At 46.3% G+C, this 18,173-nt stretch overlaps 4 protein-coding genes across 4 annotated transcripts; 3 read left to right on the forward strand and 1 right to left on the reverse strand.

Annotated features, from left to right (window-relative positions):
- Window positions 1-2,249: 2,249 nt before the first annotated feature.
- BDCG_03962 (FAD dependent oxidoreductase) lies at window positions 2,250-5,188 on the forward strand. The gene is made up of 3 exons (XM_045419630.1): window positions 2,250-3,388; window positions 3,603-4,610; window positions 4,749-5,188. The coding sequence occupies exons 1-3, from the start codon at window positions 3,136-3,138 to the stop codon at window positions 4,925-4,927; spliced, it is 1,440 nt and encodes a 479-aa protein (XP_045275885.1). The 5' UTR covers window positions 2,250-3,135; the 3' UTR covers window positions 4,928-5,188.
- Window positions 3,797-8,269, reverse strand: BDCG_03963 (lupus La protein). Its single transcript, XM_045419631.1, has 3 exons — window positions 7,253-8,269; window positions 6,415-7,157; window positions 3,797-6,214 (listed from the first exon to the last, which is right to left on the reverse strand). Exons 1-3 carry the CDS (start codon window positions 7,706-7,708, stop codon window positions 6,028-6,030), a joined length of 1,386 nt encoding a protein of 461 aa, XP_045275886.1. The 5' UTR covers window positions 7,709-8,269; the 3' UTR covers window positions 3,797-6,027.
- BDCG_03964 (chitin synthase) lies at window positions 6,415-12,922 on the forward strand. Its single transcript, XM_045419632.1, has 3 exons — window positions 6,415-9,512; window positions 9,600-9,766; window positions 9,842-12,922. The coding sequence occupies exons 1-3, from the start codon at window positions 9,465-9,467 to the stop codon at window positions 12,177-12,179; spliced, it is 2,553 nt and encodes an 850-aa protein (XP_045275887.1). The 5' UTR covers window positions 6,415-9,464; the 3' UTR covers window positions 12,180-12,922.
- A 678-nt stretch (window positions 12,923-13,600) lies between these two features.
- Window positions 13,601-17,376, forward strand: BDCG_03965 (hsp88-like protein). The gene is made up of 5 exons (XM_045419633.1): window positions 13,601-13,938; window positions 14,258-14,289; window positions 14,440-15,874; window positions 16,045-16,362; window positions 16,489-17,376. Exons 1-5 carry the CDS (start codon window positions 13,864-13,866, stop codon window positions 16,777-16,779), a joined length of 2,151 nt encoding a protein of 716 aa, XP_045275888.1. The 5' UTR covers window positions 13,601-13,863; the 3' UTR covers window positions 16,780-17,376.
- Window positions 17,377-18,173: the final 797 nt, after the last annotated feature.

Consider the following 18,173-nt stretch of genomic DNA (forward strand, 5'->3'; position numbering starts at 1 on the left):
CATGTGAGTTTTATACCTTGATCTGTTGACTTGCCCAACCCAGGAGCCTGTCGGGATTGCTAAAGAATACGGCATATATATGCTTAAAAGTTTGAGTTTAGCCATGTAAACTCCCTTGATATGTGACCCAAATATGCGTAATAAATGACCAAGGATACCCTAAATGAAAAGTCGGCCTCATTAGCGAAGAAAAATCTGACTGCAGTGGCTACGCTGCGTAAATCTGTGGGAATGTCTGTTTTGGCAACAATCTACACCCACGAAAATTGCTTTGGGGGCTTGATCCGCCTCCACGGCGACTTCAATGATCTGCGTTTTCAATTGTTGATATCCCACCGGGGGCTCCGAAGTTCTCCTTTGAGAAAGTTGTTGGCAAATATAGCAAATAACACGCGACCAGTTTTTCTTCTTCATATCGTCCTTCATCCGCCTTCCAATGTCTGATCATGTCCTTCGTTTGGTCGAGCCAGGCAATGGTGAACAATTAAATGAATCGTCGGAACATGGATCCGTTTCCTATTGCAGCTTCGGTAGACCATTCATTCTGCGAGCTTTCAGATTTGTTTCACTTCTTCTGCACTAGCGAACACCAGGAAAGGCGTCAGAGCGTCCTCCAGCCATGGCCCATTTGAGAATCCGGATAAAACCTCCTGCGCCAAACTTCCTCCGGTGAAACAGGCCAATAGCCCTGGTAATGTTATAGTTTCCTGTGTCTTTCGGCATCAACACTTGTGTTAGCCGCAAATTTATTTTCAAATGGCATAGTAGTGAACTATATCGCAAGGTCGTTTGGTGCCAAATATCTATTCAAACTCTGGAGTACACTCAGGGGCGAGGATATGTCGAGCATCAAAAGTAGATCGTGCTAAGAGAGGGGTTAGTTGTCACTTTTTCACTTTATCATGGCCACGAATAGATGGCGGTTTGTGTTTGATTTGATATCTTTGTTATTTGTCAGGGTAAAGGAAAAAGGGAATTCACATGAGCCCATCTCCGCAGCAAAAATCGCCTCCAAGCAACTAGCAAAGCGACTCTTGCATAAGAGGCGCATCTCTAAGCTGAATAAATAAAGCTAAATCAACATAGGCTCGAGCGTTTTAGCGTCTCAAAATCATCTGACGGATTTCAGTACAGTGGATTCGAAATTTTCTGAAACGAAATGCCGACGTTACAAGCCGAGGGGTGTTTCGAGAACCTTGGAACTGTAGGCGAGCAAATAGTAGGCAGGCTGAGGGAGCCAAATCCACGTGACTAGTTCTCGTTTCCATTTCCTGAGGAGTGGCGGACTTTGGTGCAGTTCACCTCTTATCGATCAAGCAAATTGGTCGAGTGGGCATATATGAATCCACTTCCTATACTAGAACCATCATGGTGAGGCTCGACCTTTGAGAGGCTTTTTCTCTCTTGGAGTCCGTTAGCCAGAGAAATAAGGATATATGAAACCTGTATGTCTGTATGTCATTTTAACTCTTGTTCTAAGTCAATTCCAATAGCAATACGCCGCGTTATATTTCTGAAAGCACGAGGGGTGTTCGTGTTTAGACTCCTAATGGTGCCTTGTGCTACCACATATCATCAGGATACAGCTGCAGGGGATATAATCCGTTGCGATCATTGAGCGTGATAGAACAGGAAGAACAGAGGAGTTTCCATAAATCGTAGTGATTGTAATATGGTGTGAGGTGAATATCTCCTATCATACCAATCCCACATCGGGATCAATGAAGGATGGCCGCCGCAATATCTGTTTGGGTTCTTTTGAAAATAGATTCGGATTGGCTAGGATGCTCAGGGCTAACGGAAGAGGTAGGTTGCAACACGGTTCTCTAGCTCGAGAGATTCCTAGCGAAGACAAATATCCCTATCCGTTCAATCTGTTCGGGCCGAAATTTCAAGCAAGCAATCGGAAAGGTGTCGCCCATAGCTCCAACATATAGCGAGGAGAGCAGGATGAGTGAGGGTTCAGACGCAGATAGCAATTGAGTTTTATATCAATTTTTCCTCTCAACGAGATGGGCCGTCAAACAACTCTCAATGTCCGGGAATGGCCGTCATCGCTCGCTACACAGAGAGTGCAGTTTGGAAGTAAGAGTAAACAGTTCTCAAGATAATGTATGTCCACCATGCCAATCACCTAGAGGCAAGGGTATCTCAATCAACAAGTTGTCCAGGGCGTTGGGTAGCGCGGAAGAGAAAGCATTCCGTTTGCGGGGTTTAATATAGGAGGAGCTTTGCTTTGCAAAGAAGCCAAACCTCCAATATCTCTGTTCCCTTTTCTTTGCTAGTCGTGGCGCTTCTAACTCACTACTTGCTATCACCTAGTGAACTTCTTAGGCAGCCATTGCCAAATCAATCTCCTCATTTTTGCTGGCTTTCGGCGATGGAGCGACTTGAACAAGTTGAAATCAGAAGTTGATTCTATTGGTCGAACCCGAAATCTAATATATCACATGACCCGAACCTCCCTATCGTCGCTGATTGGCTAGTTAGCCTCTCAAGGCTTAGATATTTTTGGAACCTGAAGTCATGACTTCCATACATACACATTGGCCTCTGACCAGGGATAATCGTCTGACCCTTACCAAGTCACAACTTTCTTCCAATCAAATATGCCCTGGAACTAATTAACTTCTCTGCGTTACAAGGGAAGGTTTTGTTTGAAACCGGTCAGTTGATCCTCAGCACATGCAGGAAATTTCGCTTGAGGGCAAAATGGATTCAACTTCCAACATTGCGATAGGACTGTGGGCTACAGATGATATGATGATCACATTAACTCGTTTGAAGCATACCTTGCCGCTGTCATGGGAATCGTTGGAGGCGCGCCACCCAGGCTCATGGTTCCCGCTAGATCCCGTTTCCCTTAACCGTACTTGCACAGTTGACCGACGCTTAAAATGGGGGAGGCCCGCTTGCTACGTGTTTGATATGAAAAAAAGCCTTCTATATCTTACCAACGTTGGGGAACTGTCATTGAAACTACGTCCCATTTTCCCCATACATACCCCACATCCTCAGCCGTTTACTACTACATAACCGAGGAAATCTAAACACAATCTAAACATAAGAACGACTGGTTTTCTCCATCTCTTCTTACCTTTGCCCTTGTGTCGTTTACCAGGAAGCAAACCCAAAATGGATGAACGTATCTCCATACCAGTTTCACTGCCCCATCCAAACCCTACAGTCTCATACTGGCAGAACCCGCCAGATGAGATCGGGGATATATGCTCAACCGTGAAGCTTCCTGCGGAGGCTGATATTGCGATAGTCGGATCAGGAATATCTGGTGCGGCCATTGCATACAATATACTATGTCGAGCTCCAGGGACGAAGATTGTTATGCTTGAGGCGAGGCAGGCTGCTAGCGGAGCGTCGGGGCGAAATGGTACTCATTCCTTCTTTACTTTTACTTTTATTTTTATTTTTATTTTGTATTTTTATTATTCTACAAATGAGATATATGTATCTATTCCTCTTTTCCCTGATTTCTAATGTGTCCCGTCCGGCGACTTGCATGCAATGTCCACGGAAAGCCCCTTAATTTTCTATGAACAATCTAGCTAATTAAACGCATACCATACTGCGAAATCGGATATTAGGCGGCCACACCAAGGGGGCTTCTTATACGACCTTTCCAACAAACGTGGAAAAACTAGGTCTCGACGAAGCCATCAAAATCGCGAAACTTGAACTCAACACTGTTCGTCAGGTGCACGACTTTGCACGGAAACACAACATCCAGTGCGAGAGCAAGCACATCGACACAACGGACGTGATATACGACCAAGAAACATTAGAACAAGCAGCTACAACAGTCAAATTCATGCAGAAGATCATGAAAAATCACCCTGCAAGCAAATATACGTTCTGGAACAGGAAGGAAACGGAGGAGAAGTTCCTAGTCCCGGGGGCTGCCGGAGCCATTACGTACGAAGCCGGCAGTCTCAGCGCATATAAGTTTGTCATAGGACTTCTCAAGTTATGTCTAAAGAAGGGCCTAAACCTTCAAACGAATACCCCTGTTACCAGTTTGCACAGGCAAGAAAGTAGCACTAGTAAGGACAATGGCCACGGCAAAGTGAAGCACTGGACTGTCGTAACTCTTCGCGGCAACATTCAAGCAACGAAAGTCATCATGGCGACGAACGGCTACTCAGCGGCCCTCTACCCAAAGCTTCAAGGCGTCATAGTCCCCGTCCGCGGTCAGGTGACAGCACACAGGCCTGGATCGGCAATGCCAGCCTCCGGCCTCTCCACCACCTACTCCTTCAACTACGGCAGCGGATTTGACTACATGATCCAATGTCCCGACGCATCGAAGTATCCCCGCGACATCGTCATCGGTGGCGGGTTCTGTGAAAGTGAGAATGGCGGCCTGGCCAATTATGGAACTACGGATGACTCTGTGCTCGAGCCGGCGATTAGTGAGTATCTTGCCGCATCGACGGTGGAGTTCTTCGGGAAGAATTGGGGCCGTGATGATCCTGCCGGCCGCGTGCGACATGAATGGACTGGCATTATGGGGTATAGTGCTGATGGGCATCCGTTGGTTGGAGAGATTCCGGGGGAACCTGGGTTGTTTATCTCGGCATCCTTTCAGGGGCATGGTGAGTTAGCACCCACCCACACCCAAGCATAATTTTTCAAAACCTCCAAATCGTTCTACGTTTTACACATATATCTATATATAGATGTATTTGTGGCTCTCTAAACCTGACTGATATTTATTTATTTCAAAACCCTAGGAATGGTCCTCTGTTTCCTCTGCGCTCAGGCAGTCACAAGCATGCTATTTGGCGATGACGAAAAGACCCTATACAGCTGGTTCCCGCGCACGTACAAGGTAAACGCAGACCGGCTAAAGCGCAGGCTCGATCGGAGAATCACCCCGCCTCCAAAGGCTCAATCCAAGGCGCGTCTGTAATCTATATCTGGCACAGCACAGGCCGCATTTGCTCATATTTCCTTTTTCCCACATAAGAACGTAGGCGAAGTGGCATTTCCAATTCATTTCGATGACAACTGTTTTGGTAGGATGGAATTCGGAATACAGGTAGCGTATGTGATTCATACACAGCCGGGAACATGGGCAACTATCGGAGTCCTTGTCAAATCTGAGGATGTTGGTCCATAGTAGAACTAGCGAATGCAAATAGAATGCCAATCAGATGTTATTTTTTATTTTATTTTTTGGTCCCAAATGTTCCCACGCGTATAGAAGTTAACTATTAGCATACCATGAAGCCTCTTGGAGATTTGCAGGCTCAGATAGTGTGTTACTGAACTAGTTACACCCCAGGAACGAGTAGTACGTTACTTCACATATTGGTGGCTGGCATGTAATAACTAGCAGTAGACATCACCTCATATCTTAAATCCAAGCGGTAAAACAGGTAGAAAATAGTAATATGGAGGAAGACACGTTTTGAGACGATGAAGCATATAAAAGGAGGAGGAAGGGCACACAAAAACAACACCGATATAGCTCATACAACAGTATATGGTTGAAAAAATCACGTAGATGAAACATATTAGAAATGAGAAGCCCGGTAGTCACTAGTCACTACCGGAACGAAAGCGAAAGGAAACGAACCGTGAGCAGAACAGGAGACCAGATGCAATAAAATTTCCGCCACGGCAAGAAAAAAGAGGATATCAAACAGAGGAAGAAGGGGAAAAGGAGGGAGGAGAAGAAGAAGAAGAGAAAAAGGAAATAATGAACACGAAGAAAAAATGACAGGTATCCAATTCTATGACCCTCCAGCACCAGAAGTACCAATCATGCCCACAAAGGGGAGGCTTTTCATACATATTGATTTTGTTTTTTAAACAACAAAAAGGTAAGAAGCGAGCATTGGAGCTAAAAACATTTCGAAGGCTTAATTAAAAAGAAAAATTGTCCTTCTGAAATATGAATAAACCGTTCGTCATTTGCTATATTCCTTTGACCCCATTTCTATAGGTTGAATTGGGAAAGAAGAAGAGGATGAAGAGGAAGAGAAATGGCAAGGCACAGGACAATTATCATGACTCTTTAGTATCAACTTTTTTGGCAGGAGGAGCGCCAGCCTCAGCACTGGGGCCGGCAGTGCCATTGGAAGCAGAAGAGCCATTGGCGGCAGCAGCATTGCCGTCATCTTCCCGCGCACGTTTTTGTCCTGCCTTGGCTGTTGAGTCTGTCGCAGCTGGTACCTGGATTACGGGGACACCACTATGAAAGCGAAAAAAAAAAGAAAAAGCAAGGGGAGTAGGGTTAGCTATGCACGATCTTAAAAGAAAAAAGGAAAATAAAATAAAATGAAAAAAAAAAAAAAAAAAAAAAACCTCGAGAATAGGATTTTTGTGAATGATAAGGAACAATGGAGATTCGGAAGGGAAAAAGAAAAAGAAAGAAAAAGAAAGAAAACATACCGAGAATCCTTTTGAGCCTCTTGACGACCACCTCTGCCGCCTCTGTGACCACGTCCACCTCGACCGCCCCTAAAGCCCTTTCCATGATCATCTCCCCGACGATCGTGATGGTTCGACGACCCCCCACGGCCCCGCCCTCTATGACCACCTCTGCCCCGGCCGCTATTGGGCCGCAGACGACCAGCTTCAATTTCCTTAATCTTCTCATCGCAATAATCTCTCTTGCTCTTGATCAGGAGCTCAGTGGTACCCTTCCACTTCGGCTTGGGGTCGAGGGCCAGGAACGCCTTTTGCGTCTCCTCACTGTCAAATTCAACGAACACACTTCCCTTGAAGATCTTATCAGCCGTCCGTCTCAGGCGGATGGCATTGGTGGGGCCGTATGGCGTGAAGAAGGCCTCGATGTCGAATTGTGTGCTAGGTTCTTCAGGGCCGAATCCCTTCGCGTAAATGCTGCGATCCATCGCTTTATCTTCAAACAGCTTGACAACGGTGGGATCTAGCGATTCCTTGACGGTTTCGGGAAGGGCCACCTTACGCCTGACGCAGGTATTGTCGTCGGTCAGCTCGAGTGTCTTGGAGTCCTTTAGCGCATCGACAACGGCGCTGAATGGCTGGAAGCGACGCATGCGCTTGAAGGAGTGCAGGAGGGACAGTTCGACGGGGCGATTTTCGCTGCCGCCAACCTTGGAGAGGAGGAATTTATCCATGAGAAGGTTCGAGTCAGAGAAGTAGAATTCGACCTATGAGGAAGCAAAAGGGTTAGAAAGATAAATGATCTGTGACTTCGCTTTTTTTAAAGCCGCCGGATCACACAGAATATTGGACGAGGGCTGACCTGTTTACGGATCTCGTCCGGGTCGCTTGTCTCCTTCAGCGTCGAAACATCTGATTTGATGTTGTCACGGTGGTTTACGCGGGGGCGATGGGCACCACGGCCACCTCGCGACGCCTGTCCTTGGCCCCTGTTTGTATCCTTTTGCTCACCGTCCTTAGAGTCGCTCTTTGATTCAGCATCCTGGCCCAGCTTTGCGGCAGCTGCAATGATCCTAGCTTCTTCTTTGGCCTCCGCATCCTCCTCCCCAGCACCATCCGTGTTCCCTTCTGAAGCCTTGCCGTTTGTATCTGGTTTTGCATCTGTTTTCTTACTGCTTTCTTGGGCAGCACTTTGAGCATCCTGTTTTGCTGGCTCTTGTTCCTTGAGCTCCACAAGCACCTGCTTTACATCGTTTTCAGCCTGTGCGTTGGGGTTTACTTCTGCGGGCGCAGCAGCTTGTTGCTGTTCCTCCGTCATTTTTTTTTTATGTGATATGAAGTATTATCTTGGTAAAGGAGACGTAGATTTAAGAGGGAGATGGAGAGAGGGAGAGACGCAAATGGACACAGGTAGGCACGCGGTCCTGATCCTAGCGGGGAAGATCCTGCGTGCTCTGCTATTCCCGAGTGGCCGGTAATACCAATGAAAATTTGTGATAGAGCGATGGCAGACTTAGATCATTTGATATAGCAAGGGGCCAGAAGGTATGGTGTTATGGGAATTCCCTGTGTGCAATCGGGCGACAAAAGCAGGGTGTATCTATAGGTACAGGGGCGGGGAAATTCGCACGCGCGGGCGGGCTGGCGGTTTATGGATAAGGATCGCGGGAGTAACTGCACAGAAAGATCCGAAGACAAGTTGTTATCTAGATCGACTTAATTGTCGAGATAGATATCTATATGGGGAAGCGGTATAAATTTTCTAGAAGAAACTGGAGAAAATGTTGAATAATTGCGTTGTTGGAGAGGGGGATATTTTTTCTTGGAGACTCTCAGTTGCCGTATTTTTTTTTCTTTTTCTTTTTCTTATTTTTTTCTTCGGCTGGTTTCCAAGCTTAGAAGTTAGCACACAGGAAGGAATGGGGCATTGTTGTTCCGCGCCGGGAAAGTCAGCGCGGAGTCACAGCAAGAAGTCAGCATTTGCTATACATTCTGATATCTAACTACTCCACACAAATATGTATGTATGCACTTTACATATATAACTGCCTGATTCAAATGGCAAGATTAATTAGCACAGAGATAAGGCACTATGTTCCTGAGTTTGGTGGTGAGGAAGCCTCGAGTATTATTAGTACTTCCTCCTTGAACATAACCCCCTAAATAGCATACATAATATCTCCCCACTCACCACTCAACCACCACAGGCAGCTCATATTCGGCGATCACTAACTCTGATTTATTTTCTCCCCGTTTTCTATCGGCAGCAATTCTGGTTGCAGGCAGTACGGATTACGGGGAATCTCTCTCCCCAATTCGGCGGCAATGCTTCCACTGGCCGGCTGCAGCTGCTTGGACTGGCGGTTCCTTGCGCCTGCTGCAACAAATCGCATCGCCCAAGACGTTCCACTGCTTGGAAGTCTTGTCGATGCGGCGGAGACCAGTTCATTTCAGTTCATTCCTTCTGTCCTCCTCTAACATACCTCAGGCATCAACTACTAAACCTTTACTATATTTGCTGTTTTATCTCTTTACATCAAGTTCTTTGTGTGTTCTTGCTCCAGTCGACCGGGTGTGTGTGTGCGTGTGGGTTGTTTTGACTGGATGACATGGTCTCTTTGTTGTCCCTGACTCGCTATATTCACATTCCAACTAGCCCAGTAGCAACCCTCGCCAACCATTTGCTACATTCAGGAACACATACAAGTCATGTCCTTGTCGTGGACGGAGAGCTTGAATTATACATATAACCATATCTGTTAATTTCTTCTCCAACATTAACCTGCATCCGTGGTGATAAACTGGGACATTCCGGCTCCCTGCAGGCTGCGCCAGAATTACCACTGCGGCTACAGATATCAGTTCAACTTCCCGGTTGCAGTTTTTTATGCCAATGACTGATTGTCAGTGATTGAACGTGATTAGCTCGATCTGCCGGGCTGATCGGTGGCGGGTGCCACCGTCGTTCTCGGTGTGTTCCTAAGCTCATCTCATGTTTCACGTCTTGTCAACTGCATATCTGCTCCCCTTTGAAGCTGCTACGATATTCGCGAGTTTCAAGCACCGGCTTAAACATGGCCCACGACAATGGGGATGATATACCATCATGGGCAGTCCAGGATGTGAGTCTTTCTGATAAGCTTCTATACTAAAATAATATATATATATATATATATCCGACTGCTGATCTTTGATTTTGTTTGTTGAAGATCGTCTATGTATCCGTATTGGGGCCTTTCATCGTGGCGGCTTTCCTCGAGTGGTTTCTATGGCTAGCAGCTTTCCTATACTGCCTAGGAAAAGTGTTTGTAAAAGCGGATCATTGGAGTATAAAAGTCCTCGCTGTTATCATGATGTTGATGTTCACGGGATTTCGGTACGTGCTCCTGTCTGCGGTTCTCATTTCTGGGCTGTCCACCCCTCTCCTTGCTAATCATGTTTTCCCTCATAGTGGCGCATTTCTCCCGGTCATGGTCGTTACTCTACCCCTCCCGCCAAATATCACACGGCATTTCCCTGTTCAGGTCGTGTCCTTTCTGCAATGGTTTGCATTCTGGACCTTTGCCATTCTACTCATCATTCCGTGGTTATTCTGCATCTACAGATTAGTGACAAACTCCGTCGGACGGACAAAACGAATCAAGGAGGTTCTTGATGAGCGTACTGCTCCTAAAACTGTCATCGTGATGCCTGTGTACAAGGAGGCGCCTGACATATTAATAAAAGCCGTCGACTCGGTGGTTGACTGCGATTATCCGCCGTCGTGCATCCATGTTTTCCTCTCCTATGACGGCGGTCAAGTCGATGAATCATATCTGACAGTTGCTGCCCATCTCGGGGTGCCTATCACCCTCAAATGTTATCCGGAGAGCATTGATGTCTCATACAAAGGTGCTAGAATCACTATATCGCGGTTCAAGCATGGAGGGAAAAGGCACTGCCAAAAGCTGACGTTCAAACTGATTGACAAGATTTACGCGAAGTACCTCCAGAGAAATGACAACCTCTTCGTGCTATTTATTGATTCGGATTGCATTCTTGATCGGGTTTGTCTTCAAAATTTCATGTACGACATGGAATTAAAACCAGGAAGTAAACGGAATATGCTTGCCATGACCGGCGTTATTACCTCAACCACGCAAAAGAACACCTTGATTACTCTCCTTCAGGATCTAGAGTATATACATGGACAGCTATTCGAGCGATCTGTTGAATCTGGATGCGGATCTGTCACCTGCCTCCCAGGCGCACTTACGATCCTTCGATTTTCAGCCTTCCGTAAAATGGCTAAATATTATTTCGCAGACAAGGCAGAGCAGTGCGAGGACTTGTTCGATTTTGGCAAATGTCACCTTGGCGAAGACCGTTGGCTCACTCATCTCTTTATGATTGGAGCCAAGGAGCGATATCAAATTCAGATGTGCACGAGCGCGTTCTGCAAAACGGAGGCCGTCCAGACCTTCCGCGGTTTACTGAAACAGCGAAGACGGTGGTTCCTCGGGTTTATCACGAATGAGGTGTGCATGCTTACTGACATTCGTTTGTGGTATCGATATCCCATGTTATGCCTTGTACGGTTTATGCAAAATACCATCCGCACAACCGCTCTTCTCTTTTTCATCATGGTCATATCGGTCATAACTACGTCCAATAAAGTGGAAAATTTGCCTGTGGGGTTCATCGCAGTATCCCTTGGTTTAAACTACTTGCTCATGCTTTATTTTGGCGCGAAGCTTCGACGGTATAAAGCATGGCTTTACCCCCTGATGTTCATTCTGAATCCTTTCTTTAACTGGCTTTATATGGTCTATGGGATTTTTACTGCTGGTCAACGGACATGGGGTGGCCCTAGGGCTGACGCGGCTGCAGCAGATGAAAACACTACGCCGGAGGAAGCTGCTGTCAGGGCTAAAGCTACAGGCGACGAACTAAATATTAAACTGGATACTTTCCGGGCCGTGGCCGAAGGGAAATCCTCAGTCCCCATCCATCCAGCGGAAGGTGTAGAGGGCCGATTCGCAGCACCGGATCTACAGCCAAATGGGTACTACTACACTGAGAACGACGATACGTCCACGATGACCTTTCCAGAGTTCTTGCCCCGCAACCCAGCCGTCTCCCCACTACCCTTACACCCTCGGGTATCCTTTGACTCGGACTGGACAAACGGATCTAATTCCATGATACATCTACCACGCACAATAGAGAGTATTATGGGAGATGAGGACCAGAGGAAAGTGCATTTGGCACGCCGGTCAAGGGCATGCTCTAGCATTGGAGTAGAGGTGGGGGAGTTCGACGACGGCATCGACTCATCGTGGGGGGTGGAATCGATGTCCGACAGCGGGGGGCGATCTATATCTAGAGGGAAGAGTCCTGCGCGCTCGTCTACCCGGTCCGAAAGGATATCCAGCTCCGCGACAGGCGCATTCGTCTATGATGGGGCTAACAATGGAGGGGGCGGGAGCTGGGTCCCGCCGGATACGGGGGTGTTTGAGCCGACGCGGAGTCGTCGGGCGGGGCGGAGTCCGCTGGGGAGGAATAGTCCCGTGCGAGCCGTTGAGGTTGACGGAATGGATGACTCACCTTCACCTTCACTTTCACCTTCGCCGGAACGAGCTGGGGGAGCTGAAGGAGCTGTAGCGGGAGCAGGGGCTGGGAGTGTCCATCATCAAGATAATACCCAGGATGAAAAAGGGGTAGAGCAAGCTGAGTCTTCTGCAACAAAGTCGAGGCGGAAGCAATCACGGTTAGTGAAGAGGTCGCGGGATCCAGGGGATATAGTTTGAGACCCTTGAAGAGGTCCGGGGTTCATATTTCGCGGGTTGCATTGGTTGTTGTTGTTGTTGTTAATTTTGGTTGCTTCTATTGGTATTTTCCTTTTTTCTATTTTGTTTTCATTATCCCGGCCTCCCACGTCGTTTTATTTTCATTCTCTTGGTTTTTGTCTTAGCATTTGTATGTACTGTAAACAGGGCGCATTAGAGCGATAGATAAAAGCGGGATATTTGTGCCTCGATCATTGGGTATAGATTCATTATTGGGCAGTCAAGGCCGTGAGCAAATAAATCCAACAAATGATTGTCATTATGATTGGGCTGGGCCCAACCCTTCTTCCCCGTCAGAGAAGTTGTGTCTGTTATCTGTATGGTATATTATTATTACCCGGCTGTTGACAGCCCGACTGCTGGTCCTGTTTGTCCTTGTTGGTTCCCTCGCCCTTTGTTAGGTAGGTAGGGGATTTCTTCTTACCTGTGGAAAAGCGAAGAAAAACACCGAAGCGCACCGAAGGGCAACGAAGGTCGCCCACGTGATGCCAAGTGGAATGTGACGACAAAGACGCGGCAGCAGGGCAACAGGTACCGGTACATCAGCGGGTTCTTGGGGAGAGGAGAGGAGGAGGGGCAAGTGATGGTTCCATCCATAACAACACCAGAATCTATGAGTAAAATGAATAAATAAATAAAAATAAAAATTTAGGAAGATCAAGAGGAATTGAGTGATCTTTAAAAAAAATTATTTAATTATTTTTTAGGTGGAGTTTGTATCTATGTATCTTGATCTTTGTTTAGTTAACAATAATAATGGATGACATAAATACAGTCTGCAGGTACCGCTACCTGGTTCAACGAAGAAAAAATCTCCTCTATAACTTACTCTGCTCTGCAGTCAACAACAACCCATAGCATTTACAATCAATCAATCAATCAATCAATCAATCAATCAATCAATCCATCCATTATTCAATCAACTACCTAGATACACTTGCAAAGAAGAGGTACGGTACGTACAGTCCATTCCCACCGCTCCTCAATACAAGCTAACAGCCAACGAATAACCAAGACGCTGCCCGAATATTCCATTTGTTTCCGCACCCAACGAAACTGGGAGCGCTCCATAATTTATTTCCAAAAAAATTTAAAATAAAAAAGCCTGCCAAAATCCCACCTGAACATCTCCCTGGCGCTAAAGTACAAAGCCAAAAAAAGATCAAAAATTCAAAAAAAAAGGACAACAAGAAAACTCGCCCCTCCTTTTTTTTTTTTTCCCCAACCCAAAGCTTCATTGTTATCCGCCCCCCACCACCACCCACCGCCGTCCGTCTCTCGCTCCCCCCGGAACATAAACGTAGAACGGGACAAAAAGATAAAATATTACATCAATCAAGACCTTGCCTGGTCTATCTTAACCTCTACTCACTCACTCCTATACCAACCACGCCACATAAACGCCGGGAAAGCCAGGCTTTGGGAATCGAGAACGAACGAAATTTTCGAATTTTTTTTTCTTTTTCCTTTCTTTTTCCTTTCTTTTTTCTTTTTTTCTTTCTTTTTTTTCCCCAATCCCTGTCTCCCCGCCGCCGTCACGAATTCTTCCACCTTCTTGTTTTTTTCTATTTACTTTTTTAGAGAAAGATTTCTTTGTGCTTTTCCCTTGTTTTAACAAAATAAAAGTGAGCAGCATATCGTCACCATGAGCGTTGTTGGCATAGATTTCGGTTCGCAGTCGACGAAGGTTGGCGTTGCTAGGAATAAGGGTATTGATATTGTGCGTATACACTTTTTCCTTCTTTGCTCTATGTTGTCTTTTTTTTATTTTTTTTACTTTTTTTATTTTAATATCTTTTTGATATTCACTTTCTCACCCTTCTTATCTCATGCTTTTTGTTTTTATTTGAGCTCTTTGGTGTCTTGTTGTCTTTCGTTGAGGAGATGTGGTGATGTGATGTGATGATATGATGTTTCTGTTTCTTTTTTTTTTTTTTTTTTTTTTTTTTATTGCTCCGATCGTTTATATTTTTTATACACTCTACTTTGGGTTCATCTCTCACTGACGAAGTGTCCTCGTTTGAGGAATGGATAATTAGATCACGAATGAAGTCTCCAATCGGTCTACACCGTAAGTTCCACATCGAAAACCCCCGCCAACCCTCAAATTCCTGACGTGGGATATCGTATATATTTACATATATATCCTGACCCTCCAACGCACGCATCTACATATAAACGAGGAAGGATATGCGCTAACAAGCTATCTTCATCTCTACAGATCCCTAGTTGGATTCGGCCCCAAGAGCAGATACATCGGTGAGACCGCCAAGACGCAGGAGATCTCTAATCTCAAAAACACCGTCGGCAGCCTGAGGCGTCTCGCCGGTCGTTCTTTCAAGGATCCCGATGTCCAGATCGAGCAAGACTACAATACTGCCACCCTGGTCGATATCAATGGCGAGGCTGGTGCTGAGGTGTCGTACCTGGGCAAGAAGGAACAGTTCACTGCTACCCAGCTGGTGGCTATGTTCCTGACCAAAATTAAAACCACCGCCACCGCCGAACTCAAGCTCCCCGTCGCAGATGTTGTGCTCAGCGTGCCTCCCTGGTTCACTGATGCCCAGCGCCGGGCCCTGCTCGATGCTAGTGAAATTGCCGGCTTGACATGCCTTCGCCTCATAAATGACTCCACTGCCATTGCCCTGGGTTGGGGTATCACGAAATTAGACCTGCCAACCGCGGAGGAGAAACCCAGACGGGTTGTCTTTGTTGATATTGGACATAGCGACTACACCTGCTCTGTCGTCGAGTTCCGCAAGGGAGAACTGAACGTCAAGGCCACCACATATGACCGCCATTTCGGAGGCCGCAACTTCGATAAAGCCCTGGTTGACCATTTCGCCAAGGAATTTAAAGAGAAGTTCAAGATTGATATCACCACTAACCCGAAAGCGTGGACCCGGATTCTGGCGGCTGCAGAGAAACTAAAGAAGATCCTGTCAGCCAATGCTGCTGCGCCCTTGAGTGTTGAGTCTGTGATGGACGATGTCGATGTCCGCAGCTTCGTCAAGCGCGAAGAACTAGAAGCGATGATCGAGCCCCTTTTGGACCGTGTAACCGTACCCCTAGAGCAGGCCCTTGCCGAGGCGAAGCTGAAACCAGAAGATATCGACACCATCGAGATGGTAGGCGGCTGCACGCGTGTGCCCATCATCAAGGAGAAGATCAGCAATTTCTTCGGCAAACCTCTCTCCTTCACGCTCAACCAGGATGAAGCCGTCGCCCGCGGTTGTGCATTCAGTTGTGCCATTCTCTCTCCAGTATTCCGCGTCCGCGACTTCGCCGTCCACGACATCGTAAACTACCCCATCGAGTTCACTTGGGAGCCCGCCCCTGAAATCCCCGACGAGGCCACCTCCTTGACCGTATTCAACAAGGGCAACGTGATGCCATCGACCAAGATTCTCACTTTCTATCGCAAGCAACCGTTTGATATTGAGGCTCGATATGCTAAGCCTGAAGGCCTGCCTGGCAAGGCCAACCCATGGATTGGCCGTTTCTCCATCAAGGGCGTGACACCAGGTCCCGATGGTGATTTTGCTACCTGCAAATTGAGGGCTAGACTCAACCTGCACGGTATCCTCAACATTGAATCTGGATATTACGTGGAAGATGTGGAAGTTGAAGAACCCATTCCAGAGAAAGAAGGCGAAGTAAGTCTTGAAAACATTTTCCTTCCCCCCTGCCCCCTCCCCCCCTTTCCCTAAAAAATAAGTTATCCTTTGTCGAGATGTTTGTTTTTTTAACGAAAAGGCATGGACAAAACTCATCAACCGACGGAAAGAAGAACGTGTTTTCTAACATGAGAAAACTCTGGAAACAGGCCATGGATACGGATGCGCCCAACGGGGAGGCCGGGGAGGCCAAACCGAAGATGCGCAAGGTCAAGAAGCAGGTGCGGAAGGGTGACCTGCCCGTCGCGTCCGGTACTGCGGGTCTCGACGCGGCCACTAGGCAGCTCCTAGGCGAAAAGGAGAATGCCATGTTCATGGAAGACAAGCTTGTTGCCGATACCGAGGACAAGAAGAATGAGCTTGAGTCGCATATCTATGAGCTGCGGGATAAGATCGAGACTGTCTACTCTGAATTTGCCAATGAGGATGAGAAGGCGAAGCTGAAGGCGAAGCTTGATGAGACAGAGGTATGTTTCTTTAAATCGGCCCCCCTCCCCCTCCCCCTCCCCCCCTAAAAACATACTATCTTTGTCCCAATCCATACATAAACTCTAACCGGGAATCCCCTACTAACGCACAAACTTTCCTGACAGGACTGGCTCTACGAGGACGGCGAAGACACCACCAAGGCCGTCTACATCGCTAAAATGGACGATATTCGCTTTATCGCCGGCCCCATCATCCAGCGCTACGCAGATAAAATAGAAGCTGAGCGCATGGCCGTCCTGAAGGCGCAGGAGGAGGCGGCTGCGAAGAAGCGCGCGGAGGAGGCGGCCACCAAGAAGAATGGGGCATCTGATACGGAGATGAAGGATGCGGATTCTCCGTCTAGTGAGGAGAAAGCTGGCGATGAGCCTATGCCGGAAGTCGAGGAGACTTCTTAGGTCTTTTTTATGATTTTCATATGTTTTCTTGTGAAGCTTGTCGTCTCTCATGTTTGTGTTGTATGCGCTGGTTCTTCTTTTTTCGTTTTGCCCCCTCTTCTTTATTTAGAATAAATAATGTGAAAACCTATTTTCTTCTCTCTTTCCTTTTCTTCTCTCTTTTCTTTTTTTCTTTTCTTTTCTTTTCTTTTCTTTTCTTTTTTTTTTTTGTTCATTCTTACTTGTCTATAAGTATTAAACAGAGGAGTGAGTGATGTTGGAAAGAAAAAAAAAAGCGGGAGAACGATGAAATGTGGATAATGATGACGATGATGCTTGGTTTTCTCCTTGCTCAGGTTTTCTACATGAAAGACAAAAAGAATTCATCTCATTTTGCCCTTTGATCTCCTACATACATCTTATGTAAAGACATTCTCCATAGCATGGTATAGCGCTAGAAGCAAAGGTTCAATGTTGTGGTTTTTAGCAAGGGTCAACATGCCACTCATCCAAGATACAAACAACACACCGACAGTAACTATAGATTTGATTCATCTCTCGCCTTGTGTAGTTACTTTTCCTAGCTCGCGATTTATCGTTTATCAAAATGAATATCCAGGCATTTTCAAAAATTGCTAAGGAGCCATTAAAGGGCCTGTTCGGTGCGTCCGTGTGTACTCGTTCTTTTTGTACGGATCTCCACTTTTTTTAAAAAGTACAGCCCCAATATCATGACTGTTCAGTGGGCAGAGTGTCTGTACTAATAGTATAGCTGCTTTTTACAAAGTACAGATGAAAAAGGCCAGGTGTTTGGTGGATTGAGTGGCTGTACTTGCATCTTTTGTCAAGATCTTATGAATAAGCTATATTTAACTTCAACAGCGTGTGATGGTGTAGAATAGCACTTTTAGAGATAATATAGTGTAGAATAGCATTCATAGTGAAGACAGTTAACTAATATTAGTTAGAAAGAAGCTTACAAAAATGTGTTCTTTTTGAATGGACTCTGGACTCCATTCAAAAAGAACACATTTTGTAAGCTCCTTCTTTCTCCATTCTACAGAAGAATATTGTCAGCAAAGATCATCAAGATGGCGCAACGCCGGCTTGCTACTAAATAATTGATAAATACACTATTTTTAATGAGATCCACTATTGCGTTCAAAAAGTACGGACGCACTGAACAGGCCCTAACTACACCTAATGAATTAAACTTAAAAAAAAAACAATTCTCACAGAATATAAAATCCCCAAACTTCAGTGTCTACCACATACGACCATAGGGAGTGGAAAGCAGGGCTTCCCGTCCGCTCAGCTACTTAAATAAGCCACTTAGATCTGCGCGGCCAATATTCATACTTGGCCCTGAAGCCCGCTGCTTTATGGGTGAGGAACCGGTGAGTAGGGGGTGTGCA

This window comes from Blastomyces dermatitidis (genome assembly GCF_000003525.1).
Source record: "Blastomyces dermatitidis ER-3 genomic scaffold supercont1.4, whole genome shotgun sequence".
Taxonomy (NCBI): domain Eukaryota; kingdom Fungi; phylum Ascomycota; class Eurotiomycetes; order Onygenales; family Ajellomycetaceae; genus Blastomyces; species Blastomyces dermatitidis.